Source organism: Oculina patagonica, chromosome 13 (genome assembly GCF_052425735.1).
Source record: "Oculina patagonica isolate OP01 chromosome 13, crgOcupat, whole genome shotgun sequence".
Classification (NCBI taxonomy): domain Eukaryota; kingdom Metazoa; phylum Cnidaria; class Anthozoa; order Scleractinia; family Oculinidae; genus Oculina; species Oculina patagonica.
Window position 1 is genome coordinate 26,396,134 of NC_135770.1, and position 18,764 is coordinate 26,414,897.

Below are 18,764 nucleotides of genomic sequence, written 5' to 3' on the forward strand. Positions count from 1 at the left end.
TTTATTACATAGAGGCACCGCAAGGTAACGAGAATTTTCAGTTTTTGAGTTAACAGCTACGAAATTTTTGGCAGGAAAAGACCGGCTTCGCCATGTGTCTAAACGAATATAGTTCACCGCTATCGTTCGCTGTAGCGCGTAACCCTTACAAGTCACGTGTTGCGAATTCTACAATTGTTTACAGCACGCGTAAATAAGTTGGATATTTAACAATAACGTGGCCATTGAAGCGCATTTTGATTCGCTTAAATTTCTTTCCAGACGTGGACGAATGCCAAGATCTGACACATAATTGTGACGTCAACGCTCAGTGTAACAACTTTTATGGTTCATTCAACTGTACTTGTCTTCAAGGATATTCAGGAGATGGCGTAAGCTGTCCAGGTATGACTACATATTATGGTATACACATTCATATGACAATGGTCGTCGTGAACTTGGTGGTCGTGTACTCCAGTATAAGAAACGAGTTTCTTGTCATTTTTAGTATGTACGTTATAAATCGGCATGCCTTTATCAGATTGTTGATGCTCGTGGAATGCTCAAAGAGCACTCTTGAAAGTGAGTTATACCCGGCTATGGCCCAAGCAATCATTTTGCTGCTCTAGTGATAGAGCTCTTCCACCCTTGCAATTGTACATCCATATATTTCCCTTTTTTCTGCATTCTGTCTAAAGTCGGATTAAGGAAAAAAGAGAATAAAACCTTGGGTTGATTCCAAAGTTATCCAGGCCGACGGACTGCAATGCATTAAGAAGTCGAATCCCTACTACGCCTTTTTATTGCCAAAAGCGCGTCGTTTGACTTAATCTACTTTTTACACCATCGGTGAAAATTAAACAAAAACGAATCAGCAAAACTCTTAGGTATTGTCCGTGTCTCACGTTGGCAAATTAACTGGGACTTTTATAAACGTACAGTAATCCCGCTACAGGCCTATACACTTAACAATACATTAGGACATCAAGACGATCAAAATGTGTAATTCATTACGAATTCAGTTATTCATTCATGCATGTCCAACGAAGCGGTAGATGTCCCAGGAGGACTTAGTGAGTTAGCAACCGAATACAGTTTTATCGATTACGAAAAACCGGTTTTTGACTCCGCGTAGATAAAATAACAGAGCGGCGCTTCAATCATCCACAACAACGTGCACTGTTTTTCGGTGATTTAAACGGTAGAATGATCGTTATAGGCAGAAACAATGTTCTATGAAAGTTCGTATGATGTGCCGTACACTTTTTTTTTTTTTTTCAAGAAAGTTTCGTGTTAACACGCGTCGGCGAGACTTGTTTGCTAATTGATTGTCTATTGTAGCGTCACGGCAAGTAGGTGTGTGGTGTAAAGAATGATGGTAAATTTTGGGCTAGGTAAAAAATGTGAATGTACGAGCGTGAGACAGAAAAATAGTCTGAGTACCCGACGGCAATCGAACCATGACCTCCAAAACACCGGGCGGTCGTTCTTTCCATACTGGTGGTCATTTCGTAGGTTCATATGTGACACTCGTTCTGCATACCGCTAGGATAGTAAGTCATGTTATGCAACATTTAACACCCGTTTCCCGAGTATTTAAGAAGCACATAAACAATACCCACCTAGGTCCTTAACTGGGCACTTGAGTTTGGGTGAGGCTATAAAAAAACACTATCTAAGCCACATCAACACTCGACTCGTCAAGGTAATAATTGCCATTATGTCTCCGCAGATGTGGACGAATGTCAAGATCAGACACACAATTGTGACGTGAACGCTCAGTGTATCAACATCAATGGTTCATTCTACTGTATTTGTCTTCAAGGATATTCAGGAGATGGTGTAAACTGTTTGGGTATGACTAGACATACTATAAAAATTATATTACTGTCTACACATTCCTAAGGCGCCCGTGGTTTTTTGTAGTCTTTTCCGCTTAGCAAGTAGGTAGTAGCACATTAAGTTGCATTAGCATTGCATTCACTTTATCCTAGCATCCACTTATTTATGTGCCGTATCGTTCAATGATCTAGAAAACTATACTGTTGTATTAATTTGACGTCAGCATCAAAACGGCAGATTCAAATGTCTGTTCATAATTACACGCTACATAATTGTGATAAAAAAGCGTTTTTTTGACAACTTTCAGGCTCGAGGATACAGTCAACTCTCTCTTAACGGACACCTCCATAAGACGGACACCTCCATAAAACGGACACCTGGTGTTGGTCCCGTTTCTTTCTTTTTCAGTCATTTTGCTGTAACTTGGACCCGGTCCCGACGGTGTTCGTGTAAGAAAGAGATGACTGTACACCAATACACCAGCCGCCCCAGAGGGTTTATTTACTAAATATCGAGGCGTCAGTGAACTTAAAGAAATGTTTAATTATGGAAGCATTGAACGCACATTCAGTAATCTTACGTCTTACGACTCCAACGCAGTCTTGATAAACGAGTTGAAAACGTATATTCAATCTTTCATAAGAAACAAACGCGACAACATTAGTTAAATTATTTTTTTTAAAAAGATATCGATGAATGTGCAACAGCAACTCACAACTGTCATGGAGTGGCTAACTGTTACAACAATGAAGGTTCCTTCACCTGCGAGTGTCGAGATGGTTATAGCGGTGATGGAATATTAAAATGTGAACCCGTGGGTAAGTGTAAATAATCTTTTTTTAATGTTTATAACGAGTTTGTACACCGAGTCCCCTTCTTCCATCGCTCTCTCACACAAAATCTGCACTTGACTGCCACGACAGCACACAACTCAAATTTATGTAAAACGGTACATCCGCAAGCATCTGCCCACTCCAACCAAACAAACATTGATCTTATCGTTGACGCAGTTATGTAGTAAATGTAAGTAGAATTAACATAATAGAAAAAGAGGACGAGATCCTCTCTCGTAAAACAGCCTTTCTTCCAATGGATTTTAAGTTGTTTTATAAACACAAACCTTATTTACTTTTATGATATTTCCTTTACCAATTTGTCATTAATTTGTCCTGTAATTAAAATATAGAGGCGTATATTATGTCACTTATGCTGCTCACTAAAATCTTAGAGATAATTGCGCTTCTACCCACGCGAATCTTTTGTGGTATACATGTCAATCAAAGCCATTTATTGCACAAAGAAGAGCGACTTGTTTGACACCATTTGTTAGCGCGCTTATTTTTTTCTGATGACCTTAATTGAAATACTTCAAAAAAGCGTGAACAGAATCAACGGCAAGCTGACGTTTTCCACTGTCCGTCTATAAATGTCTTGCGTACTTAGCGTTACGTCTTGTGGCTATTGCTGTAATGAAAAATAACTCAGCTAGTATCGCATCAATTTTGTTAAAAACAGAACCTTGCCCGAACAACACTTTCGATCGCCTTGCTTTCAGTTCCTTGACTTTTTTCTTGAATTTCACTGGGCAGGAGACTTCTCAGTGAGCATCCGACACATTTCTAAGGACAAGTACAATTCCACCATTGTCGAAAGGTTCGTCAAAAGTGTCAAAGAAGCTCTAGTTCAAGGTCTACCACCAAATGTTGCTGCTGTATTATCACGGACACTGGAATGGCGTATCATAAGTGAAGCAGAACTTGCTGCTTCAGAGTCGGCAGAGGGAACTTTAGTAAGTCAGGGAACAACTGAGTGGACAATTAACAGGAGGTCCATACCGGCTGGTATTTATCAAGTTAAATTCAGTGCTTCATACACTATTGGTGATCCATCGTCCCCACAGACTCTTACTGCTTTTGACTATGGCTTTATTAAGGTAATCCCCGCGCCTGTACGAGCTATTATTGATGGCGGAAGCAGCGTTCGCTGGGGATCTGTGGGAGTCGTAACAGTGGATGGCTCATTGAGTTACGATGGAGACATCGGCCCTGGAAATCACACTGGGCTTAATTTTGCTTGGTCCTGTCTATATGCGGGGGACAGTGCTACTAAAAGCAACGATTGTTTCGGTTCGTTTGTTGGAGAAGTAAATGCCATGTCCACTGCCATTAGTATCGACCCTGGTCTACTCATAGTTGGTCAAACCTATGTTTTAAGGTTAACTGTTTCCAAAGATGAGAGAAGCTCCTTTGCCGAAATGTCTTTTGAAATAGCAGCAGGAGAGATACCCCAAGTTGCATTAAGGTAAACACTATCACAGGTAGGTAGGTAGGTAGGTAGGTAGGTAGGTAGGTAGGTAGGTAGGTAGGTAGGTAGGTAGGTAGGTAGGTAGGTAGGTAGGTAGGTAGGTAGGTAGGTAGGTAGGTAGGTAGGTACGTACGTACGTACGTACGTACGTAGGTAGGTACGTAGGTAGGTAGGTAGATAATATTTTTTCATGGCTTCTGTCGGTACTTAATGCAAATGTAAACGACAAGCTTGCCTTGTCTAAGTGCCACGTCTCTATTAAAAGTGACATAGTTATAAAAAAGCGGCACTTTATCACTAATACATCTAAGGACTTAATTATGAATACGTTTTTGACGCCAGCTTACATTGTCTAACAAGCAAGATTTGTTAGAGCCTCGTCACTGCTTTGATGTCTTTCAATCAATCGTGCAGGCCTGTACGCAGCACATCTATCAATGTGATCAGAATTCGCTTTCCGGTAGCAGTTCCATAACGAGTCACAGTAGTCAATTTCTGACACTGATAAATGACTTGTAAATCAATTTTCAGTCTTTGTGGTAGCATAACACCTTATCCGACTCAACATACCCACTCTCTTGTCAGCCTTACCTAAAACATACTTCACATGGGTATTCCGAGAAAGCGCAGTGTTTAGCCCTCTAAATTTAAATTGTTAAACCACTTATCTTATTCATGTGCTGATACAACTTTCAATATTTTGAAGGAAGTATTCTTCACTTTGACCACACTGTTAGGTTCTTGTTTAATGGTGATGCCCACCTAAATGAGTGCTCCAAAATTGCAAGTTGCTTCACACTAACAAATTCATTGTTTTGCTTTCTACTTAAGATGCTTCGTTGATTGTGGCGCATTAGTGTCGGCCTCGAACAAGCTCCGGGTGACATCAGAATGCCCCAACTCTCCTTGCAATGGTTCAGTTTATGCATGGGGATTAAAACGATTCAATGACGATTCAAGCAATTGGGAAGATTTACCTATTTTACCTAACATGACCTCAACCGCAATAAATGCCTCGAATATGGTTATCAAGAAGAACGCATTGCAGTCCAAATCTAAATACAGTTTAACGTTATTCGTAACGTCACCAGAAGGAGCTGAAAGTTTTGCCGTGCTCGAATTTGAGACAGCCGGAGCGCCCCACAGCGGCTACTGTGCATCGTCAGTCAGTGAAGGCGTCTCTCTTGAGACGGAGTTTACTTTCAAGTGCTTTGATTGTCAAGATGAAAATACTCTTACTTATGAATTTCAACTTGAAGAAGAGCCAATATCATATGGCAGCTCTCCCCAGTCTGTGTCGACAGTGTTACCAGCAGGATCACCAGAAGACGATTACCAGTTACAAATCGACATCGTTATCAAGAATGCTATTGGTGTAGCGGTCGTAGAACAGCTGATTGTTAAGGTATCAAGAGTATTGTGGAAATATTTCTTTTTTCTCTCTCTCTTTAACTACGAAACAAAAACGGGTATCGTTGTTAAAAGTGAAAGCCACTGTACACTACTTCGTGGGGTAAATCTTTGTCTTACAAAGAAACAATTACTGAGTACCGACTTAGGGATGGTGGAGCGGGGGGACTGGGGGAGCTTTACTCCACTCCTCCAATATTTCCGAAAAATAAAGAATTAATAAGAGAAGAGTTTCTTAAGTCGCCCCCACCCCCCACCCCCGAATCCCCCGCCACCCACTTCAAGTCACTAGTCAGCCCCTCAGTTGACAAAAATGTTCCGCCGTCCCTGCGACTTTAGAACCGATGAAAAATATAACAACTTCGAATTAGTTGACTTCCACCCCCTGACTTTATGGGCTGATTTTAACATGCAATATAGTCAAAATGGAAGTGGAAATTCATATTTTATTAATTAATGGAACTCTCTTTTAGAGAGTAGTAAGGTGTGCCTTAGAAAAAGTTACATCTGTAACGCAGTTAACACAAAATAGCAGGCAAGTCTAAGCGTGGCATTCACCCGTTGTCTGCCGTCAATTTGGAACTGCAAATGCCAAAAGGCAGTTAGTTTAGCTATCCTTTTAAATATTCCAAGAGTTACTTGATACCTTAATCTAGTGCCTAAAGGAAGCCAATTATCTTAAAATATAAAAACACATGGCCAACCACTTGACTCTATACAATATTTATCTGTAATAAAAACTTGAAATCTTTTCATTTGGGTTTCTGCAGGTGACGCCATCTTCTTCTCTTGATCCGTGCCTTTCACCTCCAGATGCAGTCGCTATGAATTTGAAAAGTTTTGTACTCGGGGAAGGCAATCCGCTAGATGAATTTCTAAATAAGGGTGAACTATCCCAGGCTGTCCAGCTGTCTTTGTCTGTCATCAAATCTGTGAATGCGAAAAATGACTGTGGAAAAGAATTGGATCCGGATGTAAAAAAGTCGGTACGTCCACTAGAACGCTTGTATTGGTGATAAATTGGGTTATAGGCTTAATCAATACTATAATGCAAAGCAAACACCTATCACAGCATTAAAATATAATTCTTCCTACCACTACGTACAAATCTATAAATGGTATAATTTGTTTACTTGTGAAAAGTGAAAACCGTTGTTATTACGGAATTTAGAATATTTGGAAGGACTGAAACTCTCTATGCTGATCGCACATTTCCCTATAATATTAATTTGGGTAATTTGCTACTGTAGGCAAAGCTAGTGAATTTCATTCTAATTTCATTCTTTCGCCCTTTTTTCTTTAACGAAGTTTCGCAGAAAAACTGAAAGATTGATCCATCTTTGAGAGAACATAAAGTATTTTTCTTATCTCCATAAACTGACAGTGACACCAACAGAGGGTGGTGACAAACCTCTGATCATATCTGAACCAAAGAGTAGACAAGCAAAATACTTTGTCTTCCTTATGACATTGTCTGCTTCTTAAACATATTCACTTTGTCTTGTTTTTAGATTTCAGAAACATTGATTGTGAAGTTTACAACTATTACACCTGCGAGTCTTGACATGTCTCGCATGATTATGTCCGTGGTTAGCGCGGCGATGAGTGACGGACAAGCAAGTGGCAGTAATAGTCTAGTAAGTAACATCTTTTATTAAGACGCTAATGTTGTGATTTTCTCTGGAGTTGAAAGAATTCTTATCAAATAAATGACGTAGAACGAGAGCATGAATCAATTCGCTTCGCTTTCACAGTCCAGTAGAACTTGAGCTGCTTGCTCGTCAATGTTAAACTTCCTTTACATCCCTCTTAGAATTCATTCAACTCCTGTCAGTTCTGTTTTGCGTTTTCGAATAAAATTTATGTGTTCCAAAAGGCTATGCTTGCATAATTGATATTTATTATATAATTAAAAGTTTACATTTACTGGTAGTTTGTATATGCTTTTAAAACGACACCCAATCAGATCAGTTTTCTGATTGAGATCTGTAGTTTATTAAAAGCCTTTGAATATTTAATAAATTAATGCAAGTTAAAGGAGATACGATGGAAGTGAAACCGTCTTAGCAGATACTTTATAATTGACGTGGAAAAAGGGCTACAGCAAGCCTATCCCCATATGAGTGTGATATTACAAGCCGACCTCTGTTGTGTAATCCTTTACATCTTCGAGGCTTACAACGCCATCTCCTTGCGAATTATCGCACACATTAATATTATATACTACTTTTCTAGGAATTGACGATGCAAATGACAGAAAAGACCACAAATATGCTGATGGATAACGTAAACGACTTAGAAGAGCCATTTTCTCCGGTAATGGAGCTAACAGCTAAGAGTGTTACAGGGTGTCTTACGAATGTCCTTCAGTCGGCAGCAGGTACAACTCAAGGGAGCGGAGCTTCAGATGAAAACCAACCATCTCCAGAGGTATAATGAATTAACTGCAGTTGTCTGTGTGATTGGATAACAGCTATCTATACACACCACAGCTCAGCAAAGCAAAGCAAAGCAAAGCACAGCACAGCACAGCACAGCACAGCACAGCACAGCTCAGCTCAGCTCAGCAAAGCACAGTACAGTACAGTACAGTACAGTACAGTACAGTGCATACTAGTTATGCAACGCTTTCGAGTGGTATACTTAACAATTATTCCATGAGTCCGCGTTGGATACGAGGTGGTAAATAGCCAACGAGGCGCGAAGCGCCGAGTTGGCTATAACGACTCGTATCCAACAAGGGCGAATGGAATAATTTTTTTATTAAATTCTTCTCAAGTTCACTGAACTTGAAAATCGAATGGACATTTCATTTTGATGTAAACGAAGTGATAGTATGAGGAGGCGCGAAAATTTCTGGCGCGGTGTTCACTTCTTGAGTTGAATGAAACATACGAGGAAAGCGAGCAAGAGAGTTTTCTTCAGAAGATTTTCCTCAAACAATCCCCTCTAAAGTCGTCTAAATATCATGGAAATTGTGACAACAGTTAAGATTTACGAGAAGATCCGAAGCAAAACCTTTTCTGGAAACTACAAGTCTTGAGCAAGTCGAACGAAGCAAGTGTTTACATTGTACTTCTTTACGGCTCCACGGCTGTCATCAAGACTGCTATAGTATTTGAAGCGAAATTGAGCTCAAAGTGGACAGTGAGTGGAACAGGTTTACTAAAGTATGAAAGGACAAAACCAAGATTAAAAGGTAACAAACTTTACTGAAGTGCTGAGCCTAGTTTTATGACGTACACTGAATGAAACTGTGTCAGTTTGCCGTTCTTTCGTAAATTATTTGCTGCTTTTCTACTTTATTCACTAGCTCTTGCTGTGCGTTCAGTTTAAAAGTATTATTAATTACACTTTTCGCATCTATCCTTTTGTTTTGCGTAGTTTAATTTACTTTGGCATTTCTTTGGTTTTTGTAGGCACCGCTAATTCTTTCTTGTTCATAAAGCTCGCCAAATTTGCTGTTAAAAACCATTTTGATGGAACTGTCGCTTCCCGCAGAAAAATTTTAGTTTGGCAACAGTAACGCAATCATTTTCCAAATAAGGTCAAACTAAGGTATACTAGCTGACAACCGGGATTGAGTGAACCAATCAGAATGCTAGAAATGCAATATCCGTGGGTGAAAATTTAATAATATGGAATATCCCACGAGTCACTTGTATTTTCTCGGTATACACACGAGCGAGTGTGTATACGAAGAAAATACAAGTGACAAGTGGGATATTCCATAGTATACCACGAGAAGTGTTGTGTAACTACCATGCCATAGAAAATACGCTTACTAAATTTCATCGAGAATAAGATCGCAGCGCACAATGGGAAGGTTGGGTTGAATACCGTCGAATATACAACGGCTTTCCTGTATTCTGATTGGCTGTATTTTCTATGGCATGGTATAAAGTACAGTACAATACAGTACAGGACAGGACAGGACAGGACAGGACAGGACAGGACAGGACAGGACAGGACAGGACAGGACAGGACAGGACAGGACAGCGCAGTACAGTACAGTGTAGTATACTAGCTTGCACACACACTAGAAAACTGCTTTGGGATTTGAATTTACTGGTTGAAAAAGACCAGTAGCATGACGGAATCGATATTATAAACTTCATTTGAAAAGTACTTGCTGTAGAACACAATTCCGAATTCTTCTTTTGTTGTAGTTCGTAAAAACGTCATCGGGAAAGTTGAGCAACATGAGCGATGCATTGTTTGGCCGCTTGGTTCCAGCTGAAGACCTTGTTATTAAAACAACCAACTTGGCAATATCTCTTAAGAAGGTCTCCGCTGACGATGTAAAGGGACTCGGTATGGAAGAAGGACCTTCAAAATTTAAGTTACCCGGTAACCTTGGAAACATTGGCGGTGGAAACATCAATGCAAAGGTAAGAACACTACCCATGATTGGTGTTCCAGATCTTGTTGTAGTATTCATACCACAAATAGGTCCCTTTCCTCAGCAAGGAAAGGCTGTACTTATAAACAATTGAGGCTACAAACACGATATTATTTCAAAACAATGCCATTCCCTTTATGGTAAACATGTGGACACCGAAGATAACACAAACCTCGGCCTTGATAACGTTCGCTATATCGCTCCATCACATTCCATAACAGTTAATCATTCTTTACTCGACTACTTCCGTTGGCTCGTTTTCAGATGCAGGCCGTTAATTTCAATCCTTTCACCTGGGACAACAGTAGCAAGAAGATCAAATCAAGTGTGACCAGTCTCGATCTTCAAAGTGGCAATGGGAAAAAGATTAATGTATCAAGCCTCGATAGTGACATTGAGATTGTTATTCCAATTTCTAGTCCACCAGCTAACACCAGCAATGGAACAGAACATTATTTCCTAAAGCCAAACAAAATGTCCATCCGTAGTTATTACGCGGGACTAGTAGATGTTCCTGTTTCTATTAGAATCGGTGTGCAGGAAGAAGGAACAGTGACTCAATTGTTTGTCAAATTTGGATCAAGACCTACAATCGAGGACTCTGATCACAACTTTACTGTTATATCAACATGTTCAAACAAAACACATGACAAGCAAAACGAAACATCCTGCCTAATTGAAGAGAGTTCCGTATCAGTAGTGCCTTCTGAGCCAAGTTTTGTTTATGTCGGACTGTTGTTCCTACGAGCTGAAAATGTCACCGAACATTCTAGAAAGCGAAGATCGTGTTTCGGTCATGGTCGTGAAAGACGGTCATGCGTTGGCGTCAAAGATCCACCACCTAAAGGAGTAACTAAAACAGTTGTTCCACAGTATGACCCATCGACAGATGTCAACTACACCTTCACTATTAGCCAATCAAGTTGTCTGTATTGGTCTGAAGATAAAGAGAAGTGGACTTCAGATGGCTGCAAGGTAAATGATTTTTAAGTTATCTCGTTTCAATTACTACTGGTTTGAAATAAATAAGCTAATAGTAGCTGGAATTAAATAAGATAACTCGTTTTTTAAAACAACATCATACATATGAATTACGTATAATATAAAAACGCAAATTACCTTATTACATGAAATTTTCGCGACACGTTAATTTTGCGATTTTGAGGTGCGCATATTTCGCGACACTTAAATTTCGCGATTTTGCGAAAATTTTGTATTTTGAATCACTTTAATTTTGCGTTTTTGAGTAATACACAGTTTACATTTCCTTGGCAATATTATTTTACATTCCATTGAATTAAATAAAACGACTTCATCAAAGGAAAAATAACGTCAAAATTAACAAAAACGCAAGGGCAGGACGAAAATCTTGGAAATAGCAACAACAGAGCAGTTCTCACAATGTCTACAAGTAGGTTATGCTTGAACGTGCATGAGTTATTGTTCTTGATTCAATTGACGACAACATCCATTAAGATTGATAATTCCTTCCTTCAGTGGTACTAAACTTATTCTATCTTGATTATTGACATAATGTGAGTCTCTTAATTTTTGCGTCATGTTATGTTCGCGACACTTATTGTTCGCGTCACTTAAATTTCGCGATATTTTTGGAATCGCGAAATTCGCGAAATTAAAGTGTCGCGAAAATTTCATGTAATAAGGTACAATAAAAATTGTGTAAAATTTAGAACGTAAAGGCGAATCAATCCTCCTTTAAATGGGTTTGATATTAAAAATGAGTTACCTGATTTTAGATTTTTAGATCAAATGAGTTCTTTCATGTTTAGTTATGTTGTTGATTCCTTTTTGCCGACATCAGAACTTAATATAATTGGATCTAGACTCAGTTAAGTCGACGATTAACCTTCCTCGGAACTGATAAGTGGATGTTCTTTGGTTTTCGACAGAGGAAGGAAAAAGACCCTGTCAAGAATGAAAATGTTATAAATTTTATAATGGCAAACAAATATATGTAGAAGGCTCCGATCTTCAAATGTCGTGGAAGAAAAATAAGAAAGAGTGAATAAAAATGTTCAATGCTTTTTATTGTTACTGACAAAGGATGCTTCTTTCGCACTAGGTCGACGCCAGTTCAAACACCACCCATCTTAAATGTCTGTGCAATCATTTGACTTCCTTTGGTGGAAACTTCATCCAAGCACCAAATCCTATTGACTTTGACAAAGTTTTCACTGAGTTCACGCGGCTTGGTGAAACTGGCAATATTTCAGTACTTGTGACAATTGCATGTGCTTTCCTTCTTTACTTTGTTGTGTTAATCTTCGCAAGGAGAGCCGACAAGAGGGACCAAGATAAGGTACATCAATGATTGCAAATTCAAATCAATTTACTACAGTCGTAACATTTGAAAGAACTAAACAAACGCTTTGCCCCCAAGTTAGATTTGCTCAAGACGTCTTAATTGTTACCAAAGAAAGTTTTAGAACAATTCTATTTCACTGTAATTTTACTGACTATCACCTCGGCTTAGTTATGTGAGGCAGCTGTAGAAATCAGTAACTGTTTAATTTAATAAAAAGCTACACAGATGTAGGTAGTTTTTTGGATAGTTTCAAATTTTTAAATTATTAATACTACACGACCCCATAAGCGTTTGGCTTTTAACAATCATGCAATCGAGAAAAATAAAGATATACCGTATCGCATCAATTTAAGAGGAGATTGTCGAGGAAAATCTTCGAAAGAAAACTCTCTCGCTCGCTTCCTTCCGTGTTTCATTCAACTGAAGAAGTGAACACCGCGCCACAATTTTTCCCTCCTCCTCATACTCTCACTTCGTTTATATCAAAATGAAATGTCCCGTGGATTAATACTTTAAAAGTAATTTAATGAAACATTTATTCTATTCGCCCTTGTTAGATACGAGTGGTTATAGCCAACGAACAGTCATATGCGCGAAGCACTCGAGGAAAGCTGACGAAAAACAATAAACATGATTTTTCTATGTTTTATACTCTGATAAAACATAGGTTTTTAGGCAATCAGAGCGCGCGTAGACTCCTATCTATGTTATAAATAGAAAGATTGTACCTTTTTTGCCACTAATTATTCATAAAATAAGTAACCATGAAGAATAACTCATTCTAAATCTCTAAAAAAGGCACCAACGCTTTAAATAACCCCTACTTATATATTTGTTTCAGATCTCGCCTCCTAAACATGTCACAATTGTTGAAGAAGGAACTTACTTTTACGACATGGTCATTAGCACTGGAGTTTGGAAACATTCAGCAACAACAGCCAACGTAACTTTCAGTATAAAAGGCGAAATTAACGAACACAAGCTTATTCCACTGCGAAGTAAAGGGGATTCAAGTGAAATATTTGCGCGGGGAAGTGTTGATGGCTTTGTCCTCATCACAAACGAGTCGTTAGGTACATTAAAAGAAATAACTTTAGAACATGACAATTCAGGGGATGACCCATCTTGGTTTGTAGAGACAGTAGTCATCAAAGACAGGCAGACAGAAGAACGATGGGTGTTCCCCATAAATCGATGGCTTGCGTTGGAAAAAGAAGATGGACAAATAGAAGTCACGAGTGGACAACAAAAGTTCTTCTTCCTTTTCAGCTCAGGTGCGTTCACGCTTTGGAAGAAAGATTGCAGACGGTCACTTGTGGATGTCCGTTGCTGGAAAAGCATGCAGCAGTACTTTCACTCGTGTGCAGAGAGCCTCGTGTTGTCTTTCAATCCTGTTCAGTGCCATGATTGCCAATGCCATGTTCTATAACATTGGTGGCGAGTCCGATGGAGCTATACAGGTTGGACCATTCAAGTTTTCGTGGAGGCAGATTGTCGTTGGAGTGCAAAGTGGACTGATAGTTGCACCAGTAAACATCCTGATCGTCCTCTTGTTTAAGTCTAGCAGACCAAGAAAGAAAAAGGGAGACAAATATAAAGACATTGACCAGGCCCAGCAGCTTGTGGATGAAATAAGTGAAACAGGTTGCATGCTACCTCATTTCTGTGTATACATTGGTTGGTTTCTCTGCTTCGTTACAACTCTTACGGCAGCAACGTTCACCTTATTTTACAGCTTAATGTGGGGTAAAGAAGTTGCTGAGCAATGGCTTGCCTCCATTTTGATTTCAAATGGACAAGATATTTTCGTTGTACAACCAACAAAGGTAATGCTGGCAGTCATTGTAGTTTCCTTGCTCCTCAGCAGAAGTAATAAGAACAAAAGCGAGGACTCTGAGGAGGAGAGTAAAGAATGCGATGCCTATGACGATGACATCGATTTTCTTAGTGATGATCCTAAACGGCGCTTTAAACAAAATCTCTTGGAGAAGATGCGTATGCGAAGCAAAAAAGAGGCTCAGTTGACGAACATGGTGAAGGACATTGTCCTTCATTTAACATTTGTGTTTTTCCTGGCCATCGTTTGCTACGGCAACAAGAATGGATATCGTTTCCTCATGACAACTGCAACGAGAAATCCATTCACGAAATTTGATCAGGTAAAACGTAATCGACAGTTTCGATAAGTAGTGCAGGATTTCCCCTTAGGTAGGGTGACTAGCTGTACAAGTACTTCCCCAAAGGAAGGCTCGCTTTTTAGAACATTCAATTAAGCAAGCATAGAAGTTTATATAATATATATGTAAAAATAATGAATGTAACGGTAAAGTTGGCTTAATAGGTCATCTTTTATTGAATTTACAAAAGTGCCAGCTATTGGTCTAATTGCTATAATATCCATATGGAGGTAAATACAAGTCACTTGGCTCAAAACTATTGGTTCCCATATGACTCCGAAATGCCAGCTATGTCATCTCAAATACACTCTACCTCAAATGTAGTATACCTATACTGTCTGCGATGTAGCTGGGTGAAATAAGAACGACTTTTTTGTGGGCACCGCAGGCATTCTGGATCTAAGCAAGACCCAGGCGTAGAAAATAAATGAAAAGAGGGAAAGAAGTATTCAATTTTCTCCGCGAACAAAGTTCAGGGCACTATCTTAAGAACAATATTCCCCTGATCAAACAGGTTTAAACATTTTATGAAAATGTAATATTTACGATATGGAGATAAATTCCACGACTAAAATGTCACCAACAATCGACATCGAGTATATGGACAAAGAAAAGCAAAGGGGAAAGTTGTATCAAGGTGTGAAAGGAGTTCTGCTAAAATCGGACGATAAAGGGGCAGAAATTTATTAATACTAATATTATCGAATTTGTTAAAAAATTACCGACAGCCTTTGAACCTCAACTGAGAATACCTGTTCCAAACGATAGAATACGGGTAGGATATCGGAGAAAGAAAAGGAAAACGCAGTTCCTTGAAACCAATATTTAGCCAAACTAATGTTCCCTTCTAGGTAACAGACTCGCACCGACTGTTGGGATGGTTGAAGCAAGAGTTCCTTCCAAATATTTACAACCAACCGTGGTACAATGGGCTTGAAGAGAAAAAAGACGTTTACATCGAGAACAAGATGAACATATTGATCGGCATGCCTTGGATGCGACAGTTGAGGATCCAAAAGAGTAAGATATTTTTATTTATGTTATCATTATCATCATCGTCGTTGTCAACGTAACTGTCATTTTCACTGTCATTGTCACTTTGACTCTCATTGTCATTATCATTATCAATGCATTGTTATTGTTGTTATTATACTAAAATGTATAAACATTACTTGCAAAGCCTGTGTTTTATACCAAAAATGAAAGCACTGTTTCTCTAAAGAGAGAGCTCGTCCTTTCTCGGTTGTTGTAATTATACAGGTTCGCATCTGTATAGAGATCACGAGAAAATTAAAATGCTATCCAAATGACCTACTTCGATCACATTCAAACCGGTCATCAATAACAGTTGAAACAAAACAAAGTATTCTTAATTGGAGAAAGGTTCGCGTTGGTTTCTCTGCACATTATTACAAAGGAGGGGTGTCATTCAATTTAGTGAAAATCAATGCAGTATTTAAATTTCTGTAGTGGCTATACAACAGGCGTTCTCAGCCTATTAAAATGATTTTCTAAAACTTGGACCAGTTGGTAACTATGTTATGAGCGTTGCGATGCAAAGAGGCAATTACCGTACTCATGCTTGTATAACATGAATGGAATGGCCATAATAGTAAAAACACGACCCCCGAGGTTTTCAATAGGAACCCTAGCAATCGGAATGGGCAACTACCATTATTTCTAAGAAAAATCATTTTTTGCATAAAAATATTAGAGAATATCAACAATATGAACTTCGATCTCACATATAAACTATTTTAAATGAAATTAAATGTTTGGCTGCGTGTGCACATAAATAACAAAACCTGAATACGTGTCTTTTACAGCATTCTAACAAAATTATCCCAAAGAAGAATTTTTCACTTTTTTAATTCACGACGCGGTGTTTGATGTTTATTTACATTTATGTTCTTTTCAAGGTTCCTGTGGCTCTCTCTCCAAAATCATCGCACACTGCTATTACGATTATTCACCTGAAGGCGAGGATACTACATTGATGAGTCTACCAGGATGGAAACCTCTCCCCAGCAATACAACATGGCCAAAGGCCCTGCAAATGTGTCCAAAACCTTGGCGTTACCAAACAGCTGAAGAACTAGACAATGATCAAATCAAGGCTTCCTTCAATTCATATGAAGGAGGTGGCTATGCTGCCGTGCTAGGTTATGACGAAGAAACTGCCCTTGGGGTGGTAGATGAAACATTTGGACATGGATGGGTCGATCGCCAGACTCGAGCGGTTATCCTAGAATTCGCAGTATTCAACGTGAATACGAACTTGATCAGCATCGCTACCTATTTTTACGAGATAATCGCTGCTGGTTCTGCCTATACTTCAAAGAGGGTAGATACACTTGAGCTGTACAGTACAGAGTCAGGAGCTCTAATGTTCTATCTGATTTGTCAGTTTCTGTTTATGGGTATGGTGCTCTTTAACTTCATCGTAATGCTGATTCACCTTTACCGACAGCGCCTTGGATTTTTCAAGTCTGTCTGGAACATGGTTGACTTCTTAATGATTGTGTCTTCTGTGGCCTCCGTTTTGTTCTATATGTTTAGATCCAAAAGTATATTGCAGAGCATCAAAGCAATCCAAGCAAATCCTTATGAAATTATGCATTTTCACTCAGCATTAGATTGGGCCAGCTGGGAAAATGCCTCAATCGCTGTTGCAGTTTTTATGGTGACACTGAAACTTTTGAATCTCATCCGCTTCAACCCGTACGTGATTTTCTTGTTTTCATCCTTCCGCCAGTCTGTGGGTTACCAACTGTCCTACCTGTTTGTCTTTCTGATTGTCTTCAATGCATTTGTCATATCTGGAATGACATTTTTTGGCGGTACAATCCTGAACTACTCCAGCTACATGCAAGCAGTAATCTCGCAGTTTCAATTTCTCTTAGGAACCGCTGTCCCAATTGATGACCTACGTAATGACAAGCCCTTTATTGGCCCAACATTCGCTTTGTTGTTCATGTTATGCATGACTATAATCCTGATGAATATGTTGGTTTCTGTCCTGAATGAGTCCTACACTGATGCCAAGACAAACATTGAGGAAAGTGCCGAGCAGCTTGAAATGGCCCGATTTATTGGTGAACGTTTTATGGAAATGTTTCAGGAAGGCAAAAGGAAACCTGAGTTCAAGCTGTTTTGCGACGACACAACGTTCACTAATATGTGCCGTTCTAACGCTGAGCCATTCTGTTTGAATTCTGAAAGTATCATCCAGTGTACTGAGCAGAGACTAGAAAAGGTGGAGAAAAGATTATCCGTTCTTACTCGACGAACACAAAACATGGATACTGACAGTTTAAAGGAAGAAGCTGAGTTTCTTGACCTTCTCTTCCTGTGTACCAAATCTTCCACCCAACAAGAAAGCCTTCGTTAACTCTTGTAGTCCCAGGCAGAAAAAACTGCCTTTACTCATCGTTATTGAACAAGGAATATTAATATTCTTTTCACAGCACCTGTCTGCTTCACAATCTGTCATTTTTATGTATCATGATTTGTTATCCAAAACTTACTTTGTGACAAGATAACCTTCGCTAACATGTGCTGTTTGAATGTAGTTTGTATCCAAAACTTACTTTGTGACAAGATAACCTTCGCTAACTGTGCTGTTTGAATTTAGTTTGTAAAACACAAACTGTGATGACAAGGTCTGTCCCTACTCGACGAATCAAAAACAGTGAGACTGATCAGATGAAGAAGCAAGTTTACATAACGCACACACCAATTACTCAATTCTGCCTGATATCTCCAGTCATAAGCCCATGTTAGATATTTATTATTTCAGAGCCTATTGGCAACCTCAAAAGTTTGAGGTTTGATCGGCAATGAAAACGTCAGCAATTATTGCTCTTACTGTGTACTATTACACCCCGTAACATTTTGCTACTTTACATCTAGTTGTTTTTTAGTCAACAAGATCAATAACACATAAAAATAGCACAAGCACACCCATTTCAAAAATAGCCTTAAATTTGGCTTAAAAATTGCTAGAAAAGCCATAAACACCTATTGCAACAAATAACGGCTTCATTGGTAATTAACGATATTTTGATACATCTTTTAAACCTCCGTGCACGTAAAAAATCGCTATGTTAGCAAACATCCTACTCCTTGAGGCTAACTTTTTTCTATAGTATTTTATTTTAATTCGTTTTTTTTTTTATGCAAAAACATTTATTAAACAGTTCAACAAATAACGTACATTTAGTAACTATTTCCACGAATAAACAAAAGGTCATCTTTTACATTACTTGTAAGTTCAGTAAAATAAAGAAAAGGAAAAAAAAATTCATACAAGAATCAAAGCGGG

General features: G+C 38.9%; 1 protein-coding gene across 1 annotated transcript in view; it reads left to right on the top strand.

The window, feature by feature from the left end:
• Positions 1 to 18,431, top strand: part of LOC144636599 (polycystin-1-like protein 2) — a 30,441-nt gene extending 12,010 nt beyond the window's left edge. Inside the window, 15 exon segments of the mRNA XM_078495812.1 lie at positions 262 to 384; positions 1,712 to 1,834; positions 2,508 to 2,639; positions 3,411 to 4,122; positions 4,957 to 5,530; positions 6,306 to 6,521; positions 7,047 to 7,172; positions 7,771 to 7,965; positions 9,705 to 9,926; positions 10,202 to 10,912; positions 12,021 to 12,257; positions 13,105 to 13,500; positions 13,502 to 14,422; positions 15,292 to 15,460; positions 16,360 to 18,431. Coding sequence (XP_078351938.1) covers positions 262 to 384; positions 1,712 to 1,834; positions 2,508 to 2,639; positions 3,411 to 4,122; positions 4,957 to 5,530; positions 6,306 to 6,521; positions 7,047 to 7,172; positions 7,771 to 7,965; positions 9,705 to 9,926; positions 10,202 to 10,912; positions 12,021 to 12,257; positions 13,105 to 13,500; positions 13,502 to 14,422; positions 15,292 to 15,460; positions 16,360 to 17,831 — 6,329 coding nt within the window. The 3' untranslated portion in view covers positions 17,832 to 18,431.
• Positions 18,432 to 18,764: the final 333 nt, after the last annotated feature.